This window comes from Myotis daubentonii, chromosome 20 (genome assembly GCF_963259705.1).
Source record: "Myotis daubentonii chromosome 20, mMyoDau2.1, whole genome shotgun sequence".
Lineage (NCBI taxonomy): Eukaryota > Metazoa > Chordata > Mammalia > Chiroptera > Vespertilionidae > Myotis > Myotis daubentonii.
The window spans coordinates 2214303-2237741 of record NC_081859.1 but is presented as its reverse complement, the minus strand read 5'-3'; the positions used below and the strand labels follow the sequence as shown (position 1 = coordinate 2237741).

The 23439-nt window shown below is 43.4% G+C and overlaps 1 protein-coding gene across 2 annotated transcripts in view; it reads right to left on the bottom strand.

Moving 5' to 3' along the window:
• The window catches only part of KCNT2 (potassium sodium-activated channel subfamily T member 2), a 125820-nt gene extending 103192 nt beyond the window's left edge, over positions 1-22628 (bottom strand). For both annotated transcript variants that reach the window (XM_059677311.1, XM_059677312.1), the window contains exon 1: positions 22438-22628. In XM_059677311.1, the coding sequence (XP_059533294.1) occupies positions 22438-22532 (95 nt within the window). In that variant the 5' untranslated portion in view covers positions 22533-22628. The remainder of the gene's footprint in view (positions 1-22437) is intronic.
• Positions 22629-23439: the final 811 nt, after the last annotated feature.

The following is a 23439-nucleotide window of genomic DNA, read 5'->3' as shown; positions in this document are numbered from 1 at the left end:
GCATCCTGGTTTGCACTCAGCCCTGCTTCGGTTTGCTGAGCATGGACCCGTTGGTTTCAAATGGCAGGACTCTGGGGAACCTCCCAGAATGAGATGCCCCACATTCTAAATGGATCTGAGACCCCGCCCCATGGGCCCCCCAGCCAGGTACGGCCACTCACCAACTGACCAACCACCACCTCGTTTTTTCTGTGATCTGGCTTTTTCTTTACAATCATAAAGGAGACAATTCCAATGTTTTCCGTTGTTACCTATTTATAAAGGTGCATTATTAAAATTAGGTGTTACTAAATCATAAGACCATTTTCAATGAACCACTTGTCATACATGGATGATCCTTAAAATTCCCTAACTTCTGCTTATTATCCTAGCACCACCCAGGTGAAAAATTAACTTACAAATGTATTAAAGGATAGAGCTTTCAGAAATGTGGATGGACTTTCATGAAATGTATCTAGTTGAATGAAAAATATGGACTTCAACATATTTTATAATCCTCAGATTAAAAAAAAAACCCTTCATTTTTCCTCTAACCACTGTGAAAAACAATCTCCTAACATTGGTGTGTCATCAAATGTTCTGAACATCTGAGGATTCAAGAGGAAATGGACTGGAGTTGCAAAATTAAAAATTAAATTAGAGATATAACTGCAAGTTGGGGACATATTTGAAAAGATGCATTATCCAAGTTAGTCAGGGAAAGACAAATATCATGTGATTTCACTTTGAGGTGGAATCTAAAGAACAAAATTAATGAACAAACAAAACAGACACAGACTCAAAGATACAGAGAACAGACCGGTGGGCACCAGTTTGTGACAAATGGATCGTCACAAAGTAGTCAGAGGACACCAAGTACAGCATTGGGAATAACAATATTGCAATTACTAAGTACGGTGCCAGGGACTGGAAATACCAGGGGGTCACGCTGTAAAGTATCTGATGATCTAACCACTGTGCTGCACACCTGAAACTCATACAAAATAATAGTGAATGTAAATGGCGATTAAAAAATAAAACTTGCCGAAACTGGTGTGGCTCAGTGGATAGAGCGTTGGCCTGCAGACTGAAGGGTCCCAGGTTCGGTTCCGGTCAAGGGCATGTACCTGGGTTGTGGGGACATCCCCAGTGGGAGATGTGCAGGAGGCAGCTGATCGATGTTTCTCTCTCATCGATGTTTCTAACTCTCTATCTCTCTCCCTTCCTCTCTGTAAAAAACCAATAAAATATATTTTAAAAAAATAAAACTAAAGAAAGAAAATGAGCATCACCCTTCCTTAGACATCGCCCCAAATGACATCAAGTCATCTGCAGACAAGAAAACGGAGCAACCTGACAGCATTTGATTTATGGATATAAAAATTATGAGAACATTGATCTGAAGTAAAAACACTGAGACGTTTTTATAGAACTCTGATTTCCCCAAAGAGAGAATCCTGGGTAAAAGAAATAGAGCTGTAAGTGTAGGATATCTGGAAGAGGTTGAACGAAGCTAAATCCTGGGCAACTTCCTACAGTCTCCCTTCTCCCGCATAATCTCCCCCATGAGTTCATCAACCCGCTCAGCCTCAAAAAAGCAGGAGTTCGGAACAAATAACTTCCTGGAGAAAGAATACGAACATGTCCATGGAACATAAAAGCAGGGAGACACTTTTAAGTCTTAAGAAATTCGAGTTCAGGGAACACATCTGAGAAGGAATCAACTGGTCCAGAGGTCAGCAATGCTCACTGCCGCCGCACATCTACTAAAGCTGCACCAATACAATATGGAGATGACACCACCTGGCCCAGGATAACAAGAGCTCAGCAACACCCCCCCCCACCCCCCACCCCCCCCACCCCCGCTGAGAAAGTTCAAGGCCAAGTGAAAACAAAAATAAACACCAAGGTATGTTATATGAGGCTATAAATAGATGATGTAACTATTTCGCCATTTATAGGCAAAACACCCCTTCTCAATAGCGTTGTGGTGGTCTTGAAGTCCACAGACTTGGAATTCCTCAAGGATATTCAGTCGAGTTCAGCTTCATGCAGAAGAAATTTGGTTCATGGTTTAGTTTGTGGCTTCCAAACAATTATATCTGATACATAGATAATTATCCCATCTGTCTCTCTCTGCGGTGTCTTAGAGAATTAACATTTTAACATGCTGCAGTTGTGAGGATTCTAAAATCAGAAGGCTGAAGTCACATCTCACTAAAATGTCTTGGGTACATCGCATGAGGGCTTATAAGTCAGAACTCTTCCAGCATAACCACAGAACTATAAATTTTGTCAGAATGAATAGCAATAAAACATCACACTTACTAACATCCTGCTACTCACAAAGGTAAATCTCTGAAGATGAAAATATAATGGAAAGGAGAATATTGGGAGATAAAAGGCATCTAGACAAAACCAAAATTAATAAAAATGTATACCGTACATTTTTAATAATAAGTTAACCTTTAACTTAATATTTTTATCTTTGAAGAATCATCTGATGTTGGAAAAAGTGGATGTCTGCTACAGTTTACTGTAATTCTCCAGATGGTTCTACTGAATGAAGTTTGTAACATTTTATAATTTAAAAATTAGACCTACTACACTCCTATCAGAATGGCCAAAACAGTAAAGTTAGTTACAACACCAAATGCTATGAGGATGTGGAAAACTGGATTGCTCATACGTTGTCAATGGGAATATAAGTGGCCCAGCCACTCTGGACAAGTTTGGTTGTTTTTTTAAAAAATAAAAAATGAAATGAAACATACAACTACCACATATCCCAGCAATTGCACTCTTAGACACTGACATCAGAGAAATTAAATTTATGTTCACACAACAATGTGCACACAAATGTTCATACTAGTGTGTGTGTGTATACATTTATATATTTACATACATGTGTGCATTTGCTTTCAGATGTGTAGACTGTTTCTTGAAGCATGTACCAGAAACAGAGGAGGCGCTAAATTGGCTGTCTTTGGAAATGCAAACTGGGAGGAGGCAGAAATACTAGATTTTTTTATTCTATTCTTCCCATTTCCATTTACACAAGTTTAAAATGTTTAAACCTTGTGAATGTACTACCTATTAAAAAGTACATTTTAGCCCAGCCAGCGTGGCTCAGTAGTTGAGCGTCGACCTATGTACCAGGGGAGGTCATGCTTTGATTCCCGGTCAGGGCACAGGCCCGGGTTGCGGGCTCCATCCCCAGTGTGGGGCGTGCAGGAGGCGGCCGATCCATGATTCTCTCTCATCGTTGATGTTTCTATCTCTCTGCCTCTTCCTTCCTCTCTGAAATGAATAAAAGTATTTTTTAAAAATACATTTTAAAATAAATATGCTTATATTTTTAGCTTCTAATAACTCTTTCCCAAAACAGAAGAGTTTTCCTGTGAATGGAGTTGTAATCAGAAAGGGCACCGTGGGGAAAAGTCAGTGTGGACGTTGGAAATGAATTTGTCTGGTATGTCCCGAGTCTGGACGTGGGTGGCTAGATGTCAGAAACACTCGGGAGGTTTGGCGCCTTCTTTGATAGACTCCCTATTCTCACTGAGCAGGCCTTTCATCCTCACCTCGTCTCCAGACACCGAGTTCACAGGAGAGAGAATGACCGGCGCGTCTCGGGGCGCCTCAGCAGGCCTGGCTCTCTCCTGCCCCGTTATCTGTGATCAAAGCTGTTTCGCAATAGAAATAATGTCTCCACTGCGGCCACGCAGTGCGGGTTTTCTCAGGATGTGAGCAGTTGGGGGGGCGGAGGGGGCGGAATTGGGAATAATGAGTGACTTCACAAAAATAAGAAGATTGAGTTGGAAACCGAAGTTTCCTGGATGAGAGAAGAGGGAAAAAATTAACCCTCATTCTTACCAAGAGATTCACAAAGGAAAAGCAAGCCCAGTGGAGGTCTCTGAAGCCTAGCAGGCTCGGAAACACATAGAATTTGATTCAATTATTTTTTTTTTCCATCCATGCAAAAAGCTTCTGGCAGAAGCTATAATTTCCATGAATGATGAGATGTTTCCCACGGCCCTGATCCCCAAAACAACCATTAAAAAATTGTCCAGGTTTAGATTTCTACTTTCACAATAGTTTTCTGAAAATTAAAGGACGAGGGCTTGAGTCGACCGATGAACCAGGAGGTCACAGTTTGATTCCCGGTCAGGGCACATGCCCTGGGTACAGGCTAGATCCCTAGTGGGGGTCATGCAGGAGGCAGCCGACCAATGATTCTCTCTCATCATTGATGTTTCTCTCTCTCTCTCTCTCTCTCTCTCTCTCTCTCTCTCTCTCCCTCTTCCTTTCTCTTTGAGATCAATAAATATATAATTTACAGAAAAAGAGAAGGGCTTGGGAGGCAAGCAGATATAATCCTGCAGCGACTGTAGAATGAAAGAGAACAAGGGAAGAATAAGGCTCTCTCTGTACCAGAATTACACCCTTTGGTCTGCAGGGCAGCACTCTATCCACGGAGCCAAATCAGCTAAGGCTGGGTCATTTGTCTTGATTTATTAAGATGTAAAAGTTTTGTGTATATTCTAAATAGAAGTTCCAGAATATCAGATGTGCAGATAGGCTCTTCCATTCTGTGGATTGATAATCTTTCCACTTTATTAAAAAAAAAAAAATACACACACACACACACACACACACACATACACACATATACATAAAATTATTTTTTAATTGTTTTATTGCTTAAAGTATTACAAAGAGTATTACTATGTCTCCTTTTTTCCCCGCCCTTGACAATCCCCTGGCCTCCCCTACACCCCATTGTCTTATGTCCATTGGCTATGCTTATATGCATGCATACAAGTCCTTCGGTTGATCTCTTACCCTCCCCTCCTGCCCCCCAACCCTCCCCGGCCTTCTCACTATAGTTTGACAGTCTGTTCGAGGCTGCTCTGCCTCTGTATCTATGTATAAACTTATGAACAAAAATAGATATAGAAAATTATTGATTTTAGTTTTTTAAATATATATTTTTATTAGTGATTTTATTACAGAGGAATTGATACATGGAACAGACTGACAGTTGTCAGAGAGGAGGAGATGGGGGACTGTGAAGAGGTTAAGCAAAAATATATATGTACACACACACACACACACACACACACACACACGAGGCCCAGTGCACGGATTCGTGCACAGGTAGGGTCCCTCAGCCTGGCCTGTGAGGATTGGGCCAAACCGATCTCTGGGCCCAAGGTGTGGGTAAAGCAGATTCGGGGCTGACAGTGCCTCAGCAGCCACCTAATCCATGGCCAATTCTGCAAGGAATTGGGCTCCCTCCTTCTACTGGTCAGAGCGTCTGCCCCCTGGTGGTCATCGCACATCATAGCTACCGGGCAAACAGCTGGACAGTTGCTTAGGCTTTTATATATAAAGATAACTTGCTGTTTACATTTATATATATATATATATATATATATATATATATATATATATAGAGAGAGAGAGAGAGAGAGAGAGAGAGAGAGAGAGAGAGAGGTGGTATTTATGTCCAAAGCAGGGGCTGCGAGGGAAGCCAGGGTCCCGGGTTTCAGAGGGAAGCCAGTGCCGGCAGCCGGGGAAAGGAAGGCCCATCTCACACAAATTTCATGCACCGGGCCTCTAGTAAAGAAATAAGTTTAAACAACTATCAAAAGTATGATTGTAGAATAGAATGCGATTATCAGAGAACTTGCCATTGTAAAAAACAAAAATTGTTTTGAAGACACAGAATGGGGCTGTGGAAGCGCGAGGCAGTGCGGTGGTATTTATGTCCTCATCTTTCATTGGACAGATACCAGCTGTCTCAACTTGAAACACATCCGTCGCATGATGTTATTACACTTGGGAAGACTTTTAAAATTGAATGTCTCTCCTTCTACAGAAATATTCCTTTCAAGTTCAGCAATACTTTCAACTTCACTTAGTGTGGGAAATTTCATAGGGAAAAAAAAGTAGCGGAATTATTCTGAACTATTATGCAAGACCTCTGGTAGAGAGTGAGAACAATCTTAAAGGGTAAAACCTATAAAAATGACATAAAATTGTATTATGTGATTTAAAGCATCAAATCACAAACCCCGAAAATTCCATCTCTGGTCTATTTATAGTTTAAATTAAATCCTTCTAAATTTCTAATAATACTCAAAAATTCCAGGAGCAATATTTCTCAACTAGCATCAGAATGTGTTGGGGAGTTCTTTAAAATTGGACATTAAGCCCAGCTGGCGTAGCTCAGTGGTTAAGCACTGACCTGTGAACCAGGCCATTCCCGGTCAGGGCACGTGCCCGTGTTGCAGGCTCGACCCCATAGTGTGGGGCGTGCAGGAAGCAGCCGATCCATGATTCTCTCACATCATGGATGTCTCTCTCTCTCTCCCTCTCCCTTCCTCTCTGAAATCAATAAAAATATATTTTTTTAAATCATAAAGAAAACACATTTACCATATTTATTGGAAAAATCTGCATATAAATGGACCCATGCAGTTCAATTCCATGTTGTTCAAGCGGTCAACTGTTTATAAGCACGTCAGTATTAATTATATGGTTCCACATATAACAACCCAAAAGATAACAAAAAAATGGTGTTGAGATACCTGTGTTAGCAATACTGTTGCTGCCATTGTGTGAATTCTCTGTGTCCCTATCTAGGTCTTAAATTTTTTCCGTGAAAACTGTTACTTGACAGCTGTGAGGACTAAGCAAAATACCACAACCCCAGTTATAAAATACACCTCAACCACACTTTTCTTCCTGTAAGCTTCACATTAGGATGATTTTTACATCAACTTACTGAAACCCTCAAGCATGTTTAGCCTATCACTGGATCGCTTTTGAAATTTTTTTGATACCTGACATTTTTTGTGTGCAATGAAGTCAACAGCTTGCCTCAAATCCATTCCCACTCCCATATGCTGATCATCAGCTTAAAGGGAAAAGGCATCGCTCCAATAGACTCAACTTAGAACGTGTGTCCTTTCCCAGCAGGAGTGAGAGGGGGAAAAAATAAACCGAGAGATCCTGGCAGAACCCTTTGGAAAATCAGACATTTGGGGTGTCTCGATTCCTCTTCAGTGTTTTGCTTCAAGTATCGTGCGCAAGAAAAAACACAGAGAGAAGACGGGTTATTTTAAACGTGGCATATTTTGTGATCACTGTGTCAGAAAAACATGGATTTCATATTGCATATTAATAATTTCTCTTACATATGCCATTATCATAAAAGATTATCAAAGTCAAGAGCATAACTGTAACCTTGGAGTCTTTTTATTACCTCTTCTGTTAACATACAGGAGAGCATTTAGGATTTTAGCATAGGCCACAGGTATATTTTATCCATTTGCACAGGCTTAGAAATAAGCACCAGATCCCTTGTATTGGTTCTAAAATAAATCAGCCCGCAGACACCAGAAAACAGAACAGCCTCTGTTTTATTGCTTCTATTCCCCTTTCTTTTAAAAGAAATATTTTTTATTGATGTCAGAGAGGAAGGGAGAAGAGAGAAACATCAATAATGAGAGAGAATCATGGATCGGCTGCCTCCTGCACGCCCCACACTGGGGATCTGGGGATCAAGCCCACAGCCGGGGCTTGTGCCCTGACCAGGAATCGAACCGTGACCTCCTGGTTCATAGGTCAACGCTCAACCACTGAGCCACACCGGCCGGGCTCTATTCCCCTTTCTGTTTAGTTATCATGGAGCCTCTGTTTCCCTCAGGTAGGCACTTCTGTTTTCTGAACCAAAAGCTGGAGGGACAGGATAAGTGGGACAATCATGCTAGGAATGAGAGGCACTTCTGACAGTAAATTCGGGGAGACCTCATGGAAAATTTCAGCTTGCCATGGAAAGATTCTGTTCCTAGTGGATATTTTTCTCCCCTAAATGCAAGGACTTCTTCACACTCTTGGAGCTGTGATTCATGATCTCAGATTATTTTTTTGGCAGAAGTTGCACCCGATCAGTTCTCTTAGGTCACGGGGCATGTTCTCAGGGCGCTGTCCCTGGGGAACACAGAGAGGGGAGCAGGCTCAGCCTGGCCTCGGGAGGAGAGGAGAGGTCAGAGGTCCTCTGTTCTTGCCTCTCCCCTGCGTCTGCTTGGAGATGGATGGGATTAACTCAGATGTTGACACACCCTCTGAGATCATGCCAGCTCTCTGCACTCATCACGCCTGTTGAACCCTTTGGATCAGACCCTAACACAGAGGCGCTGGGCAGTAAAAGCTCTTTTGTTTTGGTTTGAGAAGCAACATAAATTTGACATTGAGAATTGTATACAGACTACAACTAGAGGAATAGGAGAGGCGGTGCGTGGCAGGTAGACATGGGGCTTATGAGGAGGAGGTGGCGTTTAAAATGGAGGGAGCCCAGCTTGCATAGCTCAGTGGTTGAGCTTCAATCTATGAACCAGGAGGTCACGGTTCGATTCCCGGTCAGGGCACATGCCCAGGTTGCGGGCTCGATCCCAAGTAGGGGGCGGGCAGGAGGCAGCTGATCAATAATTCTCTCTCATCATTGATGTTTCTCCCTCTCTCTCTTTCCCTCTCCCTTCTTCTCTGAAATCAATAAAAATATTTTTTTAAAAAAAAAATGCCTTTCAGAATTCTGAAGAAAAGTAAAGTTATTATTTTTGTGTGGCGAAATGGGAGAGGCTACACATTTTGACAGGGAGTGCTCTGTCATCTTTCATCTCTCTGTTGTCACCAACATGTCTCAGTTCTAGCAAATACGTTCCAAAAAGTACTCTCTCCCTGTGCGTTGATGTCATAGTAGAGTGAGTGACTGGGTTTTCTTTCTAATCAGAAAACAACATGATATAATGAGACCCCAGAAATGTCTTCAGTAGCAGGAATCCCACAGCCTTTCCACTGCTGGAGAAATCATCTGCACACTCTCCCAGACACGAGAAAATGTGCCACAGGAATCATACCCGCCCAACAGAACCCAAGAGGTCAACCGCTTAAAATCAACCTCAAGTTAACAATGAACAAGGGAGAACATAAAGTGAGGCTAGCGTATCTGATTTATAACTTATCATAGTTTTTAAATTTTCCTTTACTTGTATGGGGTTTTTTCTTTCTTTTCTCCTTTTTCTCTTTCTTGTCTTTCTCTTTTTTTCTTTTCTTTTTTCTTGTCTACAGCTTTTGTAGAAAAACGGGAGGGTTAATATTTCCACAACCAGTACAACAAGCCAAGTGATGTGTAACTTACCAGAATCTCGAATGTCTTTGGGAACCTGGTCAATGATTTTTCCAGGGAAAACAGAACCAAAAACAAATAGACTGTGAACTGAGAGTCAGAAGACAAAAATGCTGAATTAATCAGCTCACAATTCATTTCTTGCACTTTTTTCCTAAAAAAAAAATTTCTAACGGTGTTCTGTCTACTTCTTATTTGAGATAGTTAAGATGTGTTTTCCTTTAGAAGTGAAACTTATTTTTACTTGTTTTGTGATAATAGAGAAAAACCGCAGTAGTCATACTGCCAGCTTTGGAAATGTTTCCGTACGGATAATGAGTTAGACACAGGTGTGTATAGTGTTATGAAAAGATGGCAACACTTTATTGTTCTTCCTAAAGCAAGTGATATTTTGAGAAACACATTTATTTGAAGCACAAATGAGGTACACATAAGCAAGGGCCCTCCCTAAATAAAAAATAAGTAGGTGAACAGGAGTTGCTTTTACTTAGGGAAAACACAGTGGCTCAATACTCCCCTTATGTCAATCCCACCTGCATAAGAGCCTTTTTGTAGAAAAGTCAAGTGTCATTTCAGCCATTCTTTTTTTGTAGCATCTACTTACTGTTAATATAGGTCAGAGTAATTAAGCAGAATGTTGTTTTTGTTACTTAATATTATAAAGACACATGCATACATATATTACAGCAGCCAATAATGAAAATATGCGAAAGAACATTCCCCATGTGGTTAAAAACTACCTGATTTCGTTGTATTTTATGCCTGCATAGTAATTCATCTCATAAATATGCATACTGCATACATGAATAACTACTCCAGTTTTGAATATTTAGATTGTTTCCAGTGACGCTGGTAGAAATGAACAGTGGCGAGTACGCATCTTTCTGTGCACATTTCTTAGGAGTATTTCCGAGTGGGTTCCCGGGAGAGGGTTCACTTGTTCACAGTCTGAGCACTTCAAGGTTCTTGATAAATATTGCCCAATCATTCTGCAGAGAGTTGTACAAATTTACATTCCCACCATCAGTGTAAGAGAGTTCCTGTTTTTCTCTATCCTCTTTCCTAGGCAATTATCAAAAGCACTGCTCACCATGGCATCTCCTTTCAATGTGCCTGTCTCCATTTGCCAGTGATCAGTATTTATTTGGATTTCATCTTTTCTGGATTGTTTTAATTAATATTTTTTCTTAATTCTTTGCAAAATATCCTCTGAAACATTTTAAAATGCACCAATGAATCCATTGTATGTTTTCAACTGTATTTTCTGCCTTTTGATTCGTATGTGTGAATGTGTGTGTGTGTGTATGTATGTACTCATGGGACACTTTAAGTCAAATGTATTCTTTTTCTTAAACTGTTCTGCTAGTCTTTTTTTAAATCTTAGGAAGCTTTCCTCCATTCAGATGTTTGATTGATATTCAGCCACATCCTCTTGTACTTTTTGACTAATTTAATTTTTTCATGTTCTTTTTCCATCCATCCCTGTAAAAACATCAGTCAGGTGCTTACTGTGCATCAAGATAACACAATTTAAACTTGGCAGAAAGCAAGCCTGAGCGAATTCGGTGCTCCTGTCGCTTAAAATTGAGTGCCAGAGACACTATTAATGAAAGGAAGTGGGAAAATGACCTCGTGCTATAGCAATGTGCTGTGAATTCCAGGAAAAAAATAAAATTAAAATAAAGTCGAAGCAATGTAGCTGCAGATGTGTGAGCACAGATCAGGGAGGGACACAGCGCTGGGGAGAGGGGGACGGGGACCAGCAGGCACCAGGGGCCTCCTCGGATTTCTGGTCTTTATCCAAAGATGGAAAACAGTCAGGTTGCCTGTCCCCTAAGGACAAAGGCAACGATGGACGCAGACAACAGGGGGTGAGGGTGAGGGTGAGGGCAAGACTGGGGGGATGAGGGGACAACAGGAGGATAAAGACACATTTGTAATACCTTAATCAATAAAAAAAAAATTTTAAAAGAGAAAGAAAAGCAAGAGGCTCCATTCTCCCTGTTCAAACAAGGAAAGACCTTTCTCTGCCCACCCCTTTTCCCGTCAGCGGTGACTGTGGGAAGCTCTTAGTTGTAAGCACGTTCGTCCTCAGAAATGCTCTAAATGCTGTGTAGGAGCAGATAAGCCCTCTGCGGGCTGGGAGCCACCTCTTTGCAATGAAAACATCAAAGAAATTGCTCCCCCGGCTTAGTTGCTGCAACTGGACAGCAGCCAAGCCCGGGCCCCACGTTGCAAAACCCCTTCTAGGCATCAAGACCTGAGAAGTTTGTTTTCCCACCAGCGAAGCCAGTCAGTTCACACCGATGGTCCCCCATGTACCAGGTAAAGGCGGGATGCACTGAGTGTGACATGACAAAGGTGCAGGCCCGTGTGAGGACTGGTCATTGCTTATCTTCAGGACACGTATGTTATGGGTTGTATCTGTGTGGCTGTATTCGAGAGTGGGATGTCTATTTCCTCAACCTCCTAGTGCACCGCCTGTGATGTTGTGAGAAATGCTCACCTGTCCGAATTCAAATGGCGAAAACGAGGCTTTGAATACGTTCTGGAGAGCGGGTGTCTGAGGGCAGCACACATGGAGGAGGGACCTCAGCCTGTTCATCCAGCCCCTCCTCCGGTTCCTCATTGGCTGAGGACTGTGGGGTCACCTGTCTCCTCATAGGCCGCCTAGGTCTTGCTGTCTCCCATTGGGCCATTTAAAAAATTGGGTTGAGGCCTTTTGTAGTTGTCTCTGCCTCCCCCTGTCTAGTTGAGGCAGGCGCCTTGGGGGGTGTCCACCTTGACGCTGGCCCATGTCCACAGTTCTTTGTTCTTATATCCTCTTCCCTCCTTCCTACATTCTGTTTGCGGTTCCATTAAAAGTTGACTAGGCTGGAGATGGATCTCAGAGGCCTGCTTCCTCCAATGCGCATCACATTTTATCACTTTATGCCTATAAATTGTAAAAGTTTACCCCTCCCCCTCATTAAGATCTCAATGAACGTTTACTGAGCCAAGGAAAGCAGAAATACACAGGCATTGAAGGAAAAGAGAATTGAGGTCAAGAAGCCACTAAAGATTCCTCAGTGCCAAGAGGAGTGGGCCCCCTTCTCTAGGTCACATCTCATCGGGTCAAATGGTGGAGAAATTGCTCGGTCTGATCAAATAATTGAAACAACAGCCCCTCCCCTGGAAACTGACCTGCAGGCCACTTTACAGCCGACATTCCCTTTCGCTGAGACCACATTCCACTTGCTAAGACCATGGCGCCATTTGGGGGCTTAGCCCATCTGGGTTTCCCGATGACCTGATGCATTCATAACCCCTCACCACTTTGGCCTCCTGTGTTCCTCCAGGGACCCTAACAAATGAGCCTCCATTCAGGGAACTTAACATAGCAAAGGAGGGAGTTAGCGGGGTAGAGCACTTTGAGTGGTTTCAGAGGCCATGGGTATGGGAAGTGGGGGTCTTTGGATGGGAAGTTGCAGAGTTCAGCTGCGTCCTATGGACCACAGAGAAGACAGCCAAAGTTGTTTCAGTGAGCAATGACGTGATCAAAGCAACTTTTATGAATGGAGGAAGCCAGCGGGGTACAAGAAACCACATGGGATGGGGCAGAAAAGCAACGTCCTATGACGCGCTTTCAAGGCCAGATGTGCAGCCGTAAAAAGGGGGACTCGGGTGGGAGGGAGACTGGGCAAAGCAACATGGGAGCTTACCTGCAGTTTCAGCGCGAACAAGTAAACTGTTGTTACAGTTACATCATGCTTAGTGCCAACTGGCAAATAGCTACCTCAAGGACACTTCCTTAGAGATAGGAAGGAAATTGCATATCATTACCACAGCTAAATGTGGCCGATGAATGCCTCCGACAGGCATTAACTTAATATGGGGACCTGCTGTGAGGAAAGTATAGGAGGGACAAAAATAGATTTAGCACTTTGTTCTGTTACAAGGTATTTGAAAATGCGAGATAAAAATAATTCTGCCCAGAAAACTTTAAGAGTAAATTCTAGTCCATATACCCAAATGGGAATATAATTGAAAGTAGGCTCTGGTGGGCCTGATGCAGGTGATGCCAGGATAAGATGAAAGAACGCAGGTAAATAGGAGGGGAAATGTCCAGGAACTGTATATCTGAGCTACCAGAGCAGGCTTGGTCTTTTCAAAACTGTGAAAAATTTGTGAGTATTGGTGTTTATTTTCCACAAGATATGCAAAGGATATCTGACCAAATCTTACCTAATGCAAGAGGTAGAAAACTGCCCAGCCAGTGTGGCTCAGTGGTTGAGTGCTGACCTATGAACCAGGAGGTCACGGTTCGATGGTTCGGTTCCCGGTTAGAGCACATGCCTGGGTTGCAGGCTCAATCCCTAGTGTGGGGCGTGCAGGAGGCAGCCGATCAATGATTCTCTCTCATCTCATGGATGTTTCTAGCTCTCTCTTCCTCTACCTTCCTCTCTGAAATCAATCAAAATATATTTTAAAAAATAATAAAAGAGGTAGCTTATTCTTCATAGCCATTTGGTCCATTGCATTTAACTTAAAGAATGACCTTAAAAATCTTCATTTAAAAAAATGACACTTATGACTAATTTTAAGTTTTAAGAATAAAACCAACAAGACACAACAAAAAAGAAAGAATTATGAGAGATACACTTAAATTTCTATGGACGTACAGAGTATTCCTAAACATATTGGTGTGTGTGTGTGTGTGTGTGTGTGTGTTTGTGTGTGTGTGTTTGTGTGTGTGTTTAATCATTTAGTGGCTTATTTACATCTTAAACCAACTATACTTTTTGTGGTGGGAAAGGGCAGAAACAGTGCTTCTTATTTGATTATAGTCCAGCCCTACATAATTGCATAATTATCTTTTTTTGAAAAAGAAGTTACTGACGGACAGTTTTGATTGCTAATTAGACCTGGTGAAAATGATCTCAAATTGATGAGTCACTCTGTAGAACTCCAAGTCAGATTGAAGATTTGATATATGATATTCATGTTTTCTTCTAGCTGTTTACCCAGTATCTTTCAAAGTGTTTGGAACACTAAATAATTGATGACTAAAAGAAGGAAGATGTGAGGGAGTGAGGGAGTGAGGGAGAAGCATCTGATTGTGGTACTGCAGAAAACTGGCTGAAATATTGATAAGACTCAGTAATTATAGCTAATAATTTCCCGTGCTTCGTGGAGGAAATGTGAAATCTTTACTCACCCAGGATGCATTTATTTTATTTACTGCTTGCTTCTTTAAAAAATGTTTTATTTAGAGATAATTTTAAATTCGCAGGAAGCGCAAAGAAATGTGTGGGCACTTCCTGTGCCCCCTTCACCCAGCCTCCCCCAAAGTTAATATTGGGCATAACTCCAGTGCCACACTAAAGCCGGGAAAACTGACATCGGTACAGACCAAAGAGTTTGAGTCTTCTGATCCATGACCATAACAACTGTTTCTTGACTCTACTATTTCCAAATTGCCTTTGTCTTCGAACATCAACACTTTTCAAGAACAACCGCGCTAAGGGAAACGTATCGCGTTTGAGTATTACAGCATTCAGTGGGGGTCACCCCTAGTGTTTCCTGTTATTTACCCCCATTGAATATTTGGACAAGCTTATCCTGGTCCAGACAACTTCCTTTGTGTGCAAATTTGATAACCAATTGGATATTGCTTCTCCTCCTTACACTGCTATTGGGAGATCCAACATCCAATTGCCTTTTCTCTTGTGAAACATAAGTTTTCAGTAAGACAAGTGGAAACAACATATAGCCGAGGAAAAATAGTTTAGACAGCTACTAAAATTAAAATTGAAGGGGGTGGATTTTAAAGCCCTAAGTGGGACAGTTTGTAGTTTGTTCCACTGTATCTTACCGTTACAAACTAGATACTCTTCATGAGTTGTCTTGATATCTGAGCTACAGTATTTAATAGTGTTCACAGTAGAACAAAAGGCTTGCTTTCTGTAAATAATGAAAGAATCATTTATCTTGGAGCTTGACTCTCCAAGGCGCAATCACCATAAAACTGTTAAAATAGACTCAGGGCTTATGAAACAAACAAACAAAAAAAAAGAGCAATAAACTTGCCTGCTAACAAGATACTACTTTTCTCCAAGCTACTTGATGATGCTAAGTGAAATAAATCAGACACAGAAAGACAAAAACTACATGATTTCACTTACTTGTGAAATCTAAAAAACCAACAAAACAAGCTAATAAACAAAATAAGACAGAAACAGGCCCATAGATGCAGAGACCAAAATGATGGAAAAACAAACAAAAGCCACTGGATGAAATATAGGACCCAGTCTACATGTGCACAGATTCTGATGCAGCTCTCAGCACTGGTATATCATATATTTAAAATGTGTTTTCAACAATGAGCTTTCTAAATCATAACAGAAAGTCAAGTAACACAAGGATGACTTCTGAAGACTGAGTAGATAGCCTAAAATTTCTAACATACTACTCATACAATAACAACGAAAAAACGAGCGTTGAATTAACAGTAGTTGTTCCCTAGAACTGAACTAAAGACTGGTCAGCTATTACTATTACTCAAGAATGGAATAGGAGTACACACGTTTTAGAATACTATGCCTTCTTCTGTTCAAAGACTTAGCACACGTGTAGAAAGTGTTCATTGACACATTTCACATAGTTGTCCCTCAAGAACATCATTCTTTTCAGACTTAACACTGCAAAATTAGACACACTCTACGCTGCTTCTCATTAAGAAAAAATTTACCGGGTTTAGGACAAAAAAAGAATTCCTTCTGCTTGTCCAGTTACATAAGTGCTGCCACCACCCCCTGTCTGAGCGTGAGCTGGGGAGGGTCTTGGGCAAGACCTCCACGCGTCCCTTGCCCGGGCCCTGCTGAGCATCAAGCCTGAGGATGGCTTCCCTGAGCAGCTCCCTGTGTGACTCTCAGAGTCCACTCCAGCCATCAGGGCCTTGTCACAGCGCGAACGATGGGCGGAGGCACCTGCTTTGTCGTTTCCAAAGGAAACTCCTTGCGACTCTTAAACAAGGCATGGGAGGGAAAGGCATGTTCAAGTCCAATGAGTTAAACTAGCAAACCTGGGTTTAGAATGAACTTTAAAAAAAAACTACGTTGCCATCACTCCATCCTGGTACTTGGCCAGCTTACCCCTCACCCTGATTCTGGGAGAAGGCGGGTATTTCCGTTCTGACAGAGCTGAGGTAGCAGGCTGTCTGCTGTTACTGGTGAACCACACATCTGGTCCCAGGGTTCATACCTGGTTATTTGCAATATGCGGGCGTCTATAAGTCTCCCCACAGGGAGGGAAATGAGGCTGAACGGTGCTAATCCGCTTTGATCCCTGTTCACACAGTGACGTACAAGATGGCCTACGCGTGCACGGGTAATAACAATTCATCACTCCAGTTCTGTGCAAAGTCCAGGGCTGGGGAGCCAGACGTAGGGAGGCCTTTATTTCTTACGTTCAGTGTTCCGTGGCTTTGTGTACAACGTCCATTTCTTGCCCAAATGTGCACACTGTGAAAATCGGAAGCAATGCAACTCGGAACCCAAGGAATGCGTACATGGTAGGGGTGATTTTCCTCTTGAAACCGTGGGCATGATTGCTGGAGTGTGGAGGGCACTGGATACCACACTGCCAAAGACTGGCCCCGTTGAGATTCCCAGCACGTGAAGGGTCAAAGGTCAAAGATTTGGGGACTTGCTGGCAGCCACTGTCCCCTAAAGATCAGCCATGCTTGACAGACTGGATTTTTTTTCTGTTTTTCCACAATGCTTCTATTTGTATATATATATTAAAAAAATGATCCAAATAAATCCGATCAATTCAAGACAATGTTGTGGAAAAGTCTTACTGTCCTCTTTCTCCCTCTCCCTTCCTCCCTCTTAAAATCGATAAAACCATATTTTTTAATAAATGCCACATACCTTATGAAGAAAATGGAATTACGACACTCCAACCTACCCTTACTTAGACTTGTTCTGTGTTAGAGGGACTCTGACAAGTGAAAGGTGCAATATTCGCAGAAGAGCGATCCCTAGCCCATCACTATATTCAGAAAGTGGACACGTGAACGTGATTAAATGAAATCCAGCTTTAAAAACAAACTCGTAGGTCATCTGAAAAGCTATATTTCAATTTTATTTATGAGAACCAGTCAAAAGGAGATTGAGTCATAGATACTTTTATATAAAATACTACAATTTGAATTCTTGAGAACTATTAAAAATAATAACTATTAAACAAGCCTTTTTCGGTTTTATATATTACATATGTGTCTTTGTTTTGCACCCTTACCTACTTCAACGTAGGCAAGTTTTTGTTGCCTTATTTGTGATTTTCTTTAATATAATAGTGCTAAGAAACACAGCTTGCCTGCATTTTCTCTCACACAATAAATGCTTAAATCTTTTTATACATGTTGCACATGCATGGTTGATTCCACTATATAATTAAATAGTAAAAAGTACACTTCATTCTTTACTGACCTGAACTTTAAAAACTTGGAATAAGTATTTTACATTAAATAGCTACTTTTTAAAATAAGATGTAAGTTAACAAGGGTCATAAAATTGGTAAATTATATAAATGTGTCATCTACCAATACAAAACCTATTCCTCCAACCTGATGCCCCCAATTTAATTTTCCAATATCTAAAATTACACATACTCCAGAAGCATGCCCTCCATTTCATAAATACCTCTTAAGCCATTAATTGATTGCATCGTATTTTTTGTTCAAATCCCTTTATGTTTTCAGTTACTACAAAGCATTAGGTGGCTTGCTTGCATTATTCTAAATGCCACCTATAAAATATGAAAGATATATTTTAAATTAATGGAGTTGAAGCAACTGAGCAGATCTTGGAAAACGAAAATGGTGTTAATTAAATAAATGGCCCACTTCTGCATGACTACAGCTGGGAACTGTCCATTAACAGTAATTTATCCTCCGTGGTGATAATTTATCCACAACAAGTGCATTGTGTTCCAAACTTTAAAATGACTAAGTCATGATGAAGCCTGAGAAAGGTTTGTTCTAACTGTCTGAAGGCATTTAGAAGCTGACAATTACCAATCTCTACCTTTGGGGGAACAGTCTAAACCTCTATGGGTTCATGAATCTTAGAAATATTAAAACAGAAAACATGATGCACTGTGGACAACTGGAGCTCAGTCTCATTGGTTGTTTTTTTAAAGAATAGTTTATTCGTTTTGAGAGAGAGAGAGAGAGATCAATGGGAGAGCACAACATGGATCAGCTGCCTCCTGCTCGCCCCCTACCAAGGATGGAGCCCACAACCCAGGAAATGCCCTTGTATGGAATCGAACTGGAAACCTCCTGGTGCATGGAATGGCGTCCAACCAAGTGAGCCACACCAGCCAGGGGTCCTTGGATTTTTAATACAACAATTCTTCACAATGTCTTCCACATAAAAGCAGTTCCATTCAGTCTCTAGTCATATTAGTTCAATTATAGAGTAACTTTGAAGAGACCAAGTCTTCTAAATATTAGGTTCCAAATATATTGACTACTTGGATCCATCCCTAATATAATTTCAAGCAAACACTGATTAGCCTATTCACAAATAGTGCAAGATCGCTGAACGGTCTTAAAATGGAAATTTCGCAAGGCCTTCATCCTAACGCGAACCTCACTGTCGCTATCCTGGGGAGAAAGCCGCCCATAATTATCTGTGTGAACACCTCCTCAGCAAGCCCGGTTTCATAGGCTGCTTCTGTTCTTGTCCAGCCCTGACTGACTTAATAAGGCCTGAGATGGAGCACCCATTCAGATCTCAGCTGCAGGCATCCCCGGCCATATGAAGCACTTGAATTAGATTTGTGTGTTTTACTCAGGACGCCAAAGAAAGAAACGTGCATCGTGTACACAACAGCCATCCCGAGGGCATGAGCACTGTTGTCATGTAGCAAGTCCCGAATGTCTTCCATGGCCCCCAGGACTCATGTCCCTCCTGTGCTAAATCACCTGCACGCTGTGCCTCACTCTGTTTCCTTGTCCTGCTCAGAAACGGGTATCAGAATACAAATGACGAATTGGAAACTGTCAGGGTGGCACTGCTATATACATGGCACATACATTACACATGCATTCTGTCTATTTTTTAAAATATATTTCTATTGATTTCGGAGAGGAAGGGTGAGGGAGAGAGAGTTAGAAACATCCATGATGAGAGAGACTCATTGATTGACTGCCTCCTGCACACCCCCTACTGGGGATAGAGCCCACAACCCCGGCATGTGCCCTTGACCGGAATTGAACCCAGGACCCTTCAGTCCGCAGGCCGACGTTCTATCCACTGAGCCAAACCAGCTAGGGCTACATTCTATATTTCATCTAGGAGACAGATCTGTTCTATATACATTATGTATACAGCCATGCCCGCTTAGGCCAGGGTAGACAATCCAAGGAGCACATTGTTAAGCGATTTTGTCGTTGTGTGACCATCAGAGCATGCAGTTACACACACCAAGATATTCTAACCCGCTACACACCAAGGCTGTAAGGTAAGGTATACTGCTCCTGGGCCACACGCCTGTAGAGCATGTTATTGTCCAAGACACAAAGTTAAATCCAGCACAAGAAAAATCGATACCATCCAGGGACTCAGTACGCGCGAGATACATGAGGCTGCCGCTGGCATAACACTGCAGGTTGTGATTTTAAGTAGAAGAAGAATACGCTAAAACAATGATAAAAAGTACAGTGTAGTAAATGCCTAAATCCATAACATGGTCATTTATAACCGTGACCAAGTCTTGTGGACTGTCCCTAATAGTAGGTGCTGGACTTTCATAGAACGAGTAGCGCCCTGGGTCTGTCTATACCATCACAGCCAGCACGGGAGTCATGCATTGAGCTAGGACATTCTGACGGCTACGTCACTAGATGATAGGAATGTATCAGCTGCATTATGATCTCATGAGACCACTGTTGTATATGTGGTTTGCAGTTGACTAAAAAGTTATTATTCGACAAGTGACTGTACACATACATATCACATGTACATTACATGTGTGTTTCTCTACCCAAAGATGGTACCATATAAATTTAAGTGAACTATCCATCCAAGGTTAGTTCAACAAGAACTTATAGTGTGGAGTGCACACTCTGTATCCTCAGGGGCCCACAATGCTCTCTATCATATTTAAAAAATATATTTTTATGGATTTCAGAGAGGAAGGGAGAGGGAGAGAGATAGAAACATCGATGGGAGAGAATCATGGATTGGCTGCTTCCTGCACACCCCACACTGGAGATGGATCCCACAACCCGGGCATGTGCCCTGACCAGGAATCCAACCATGGCCTCCTCCTGGTTCAGAGGTCAACCCTCAACCACTGAGCCATGCTGGCCGGGCCCACAATATACTCTCTTTGATGACACATCCTCACATATCAATCATAGGCCTCACCCATTTTCACATGCCAGTCAACCATGCCCCACTAAGACTCAATTGAAAATGCTTCAAATGCAGAGCAAGGTAGAAAGGGCCCCCTTTCCCGTCATCTCTTCCCCTGTCATTGTTAGGATGTGACTACAGGAGAAGATGTTAATTCCTGGTCAGGGCACATGCTGAGGTTGCGAGCTCCATCCCCAGTAGGGGGTGTGCAGGAGGCAGCCAGTCCATGATTCTCTCTCCTCATTGATGTTTCTCTCTCTCTCTCCCTCTCCCTTCCTCTCTGACATCAATAAAAATATTTTTTTTTGAAGAGCAAACAGTGCTACCCCCACCAAGTCCCAAAGATGTCCTCTATCTGTATTCAGCCCATCTCGCAATTGCTACCCAGGAGGGGATTTTTGTTCTATATGATGATCTGGGATCCTAAAGTAACAGCTACAGATTCAATCCCTCTGAACACTCCTGCACTGAAGCCATTTAGGCTAACAAAATTGATCGCTATGTCAACTAGCATTGCAAATGTGTTTACATATTATCTTCTCCAGTCAACCAGAACACCTTATTTTCCAAGCCTACTGGAAATTTATCCTCTACCAATTCATCCAATACCAATTCACCCTCTTAATTTCTAGCCAATGTATATGCTTTTGCTGAAAAAGACTGAATTGAATCAGTATCCTCTACAAAACGTCCATGTCCCTTTAAATTACTAATCTGAGACCCGTGAAAAGTTGATTGTTGATGCACAAGATAAAGCCCTCCCATGTGCAGGAACAGGAGTGACAATGGGAGCTGAGATGAAGAGAAGAAGGAGGGAACCGCCCAGGGGTGAATGGAGAGATTCTTTGAATCGCACCAATAACGGATCTTTTCTGTAATTAAAAGACAGCACCAAGAGCAAAGTGAACTTCAAGGAAACATTTCCATGACATTGAGAGCCTCGTCAGCATATCATCCCGAAACAAGGCAGCGTGGCGTGTGCTGCGTGCAGTGACTTCCAGAAAAGGCTGAACTCAGCGAAACACAAAATGTGTTTTTTTGAGTAGTGGGACACAGCTAGCCGGAGGAATTCCAGAAGTTTGGGCAAAGCGGCGATGCTACGGAAAATGACATGGGCCATGTCTTGCTGATGATAAATATTCTAGTTTGGGGGACTCGTTTGAATTTGGTGCCTGTACACTTTTGTAGGTTAAAAATACGTTCATTGTGAAAAGATCAGATTGTGCTCTACCCAATGAAGAGATGGGACAGTCTCTGCACACACCATCAGGACTATGAACAACAGTGACCACCGTTGCCTGGTCAGAGGGTGTCCTTTCAAGGGCAAAGGTTGTCACCATTGTCCCTAACCACCTGTTACATTTGTAAACCTGTCCACCTGTAACTCCAAAGCATAAACACCCAGAGGCCGGGGGACACCCCACCAAGACAACACTGATGGGGGGGGGGACGACTCCCCTAAGTTCCTGCTCTGCTTTTACAGTATCAACCTGAGCGCATCTTCCGACTTGATCACCAGCGCCTAAGGGGACAAAACGGGAAACCCTTTGGCACCGATGCTGCGTGCCATTTGCATGTTTTGTACCTCTGATCCCAGCCTCGCACATGCCCTGGGCAAACACACACGGACAAGAATAAGCATCAAATCCATGCAATCAGCCCCTTGCAGGGACGGGAAAGCGGGAAGGGAAGGAGTCCCTTGCCGGTATGTCTCCATGGAGTCAAAATGGAGAGACAGACCAGGTCGGTCCCTTTCCCCGCTCCCCCATCCCTGGCTTCCTTCCCCCCGCCCCAGGCTCCCACCTGTCTGGGCTTCCGCTGTCTTTAGGGAAGGACCCTGCCCACGTCACTCACCTGTCGTCGTTTTGCCATCCTTGGTCCCCAAGCAGCAAATCGCGAAACCGGTACCGGGGAGGCAGAGGGGGCACCTCGCTCTCCAGATCGACCATCCTTCCTGCAGGAGCGGGGAGCCCGGAGGCAGGCGGAGAGGAGGGAGACGGACAGGGAAGGGGGCGGGGCAGAGGGAGGGGGCGATGGGGACGTGGTGGCCAGGGGGGTGGGGGGGAGAGGGGCGGCCAGGGGCCGGGGACTGGAGGGGGAGGGTTCACTGGGAGCCGGAAGCCCAGGCTGCGGGGGGCTGGCTCCCCTCCTCCCGGGGGTGATGGGGATGATGCAAACCCAGCCCCGGAGCAAAAGTCTGGCTCCGACCAGAATCCCCGCTGCCAGGGAACCGCCCCCGGGCTCAGCGCCGCCCCTGGTCCCTGGGACTCAGGGAGGCGGGAGGCAAAAGTAACTTGGCCGGGAGCGCACGGGGCGCCTGGGAAGAGGGGACCCACGGCGGAAGCGCTGGGTGCGAGGCTGGGCGCCACCCCGATGGGCGATAGGCAGCAGGTGCCATGGGCACCCCCGCTCCAGCCGGACCCCAGGGATGTCCCGGCACCTGCCCCGCGATGCTGCGCTGGGAGCCCAGCCAATGAGACGCCCCCTCATTTGCATAACACGGAGGAGGTGCCGGGACGACCAATGGGAGCGCGTTAATTAGCGGATTCCGGGCTGCAGACCCCCCTGCGCCCCCCCTCGCTGGGCAGGTGGCGGGGATGCCGGGGTGTCCCGGTGCTCCCAGCCCTGGGCGCTGCACCCCATCAGCATGCACGGTCCTGGGGGGAATCCCCGCGCAGCCCAGGAAAGTCCCCTGGATTTTTCTCACCATCTGCAAGAAAGGGAGATGTTTCCCCGATGCAAGGAAAGAGGGAAGGGGCTCTTTTTTATTTATTTAGAGTTTAATGATTTTTTTCCTTTATTGATGAAGGTATTACCTATGTGTCCTTATCTCCCCATTGCCCCCCACCTCCACCC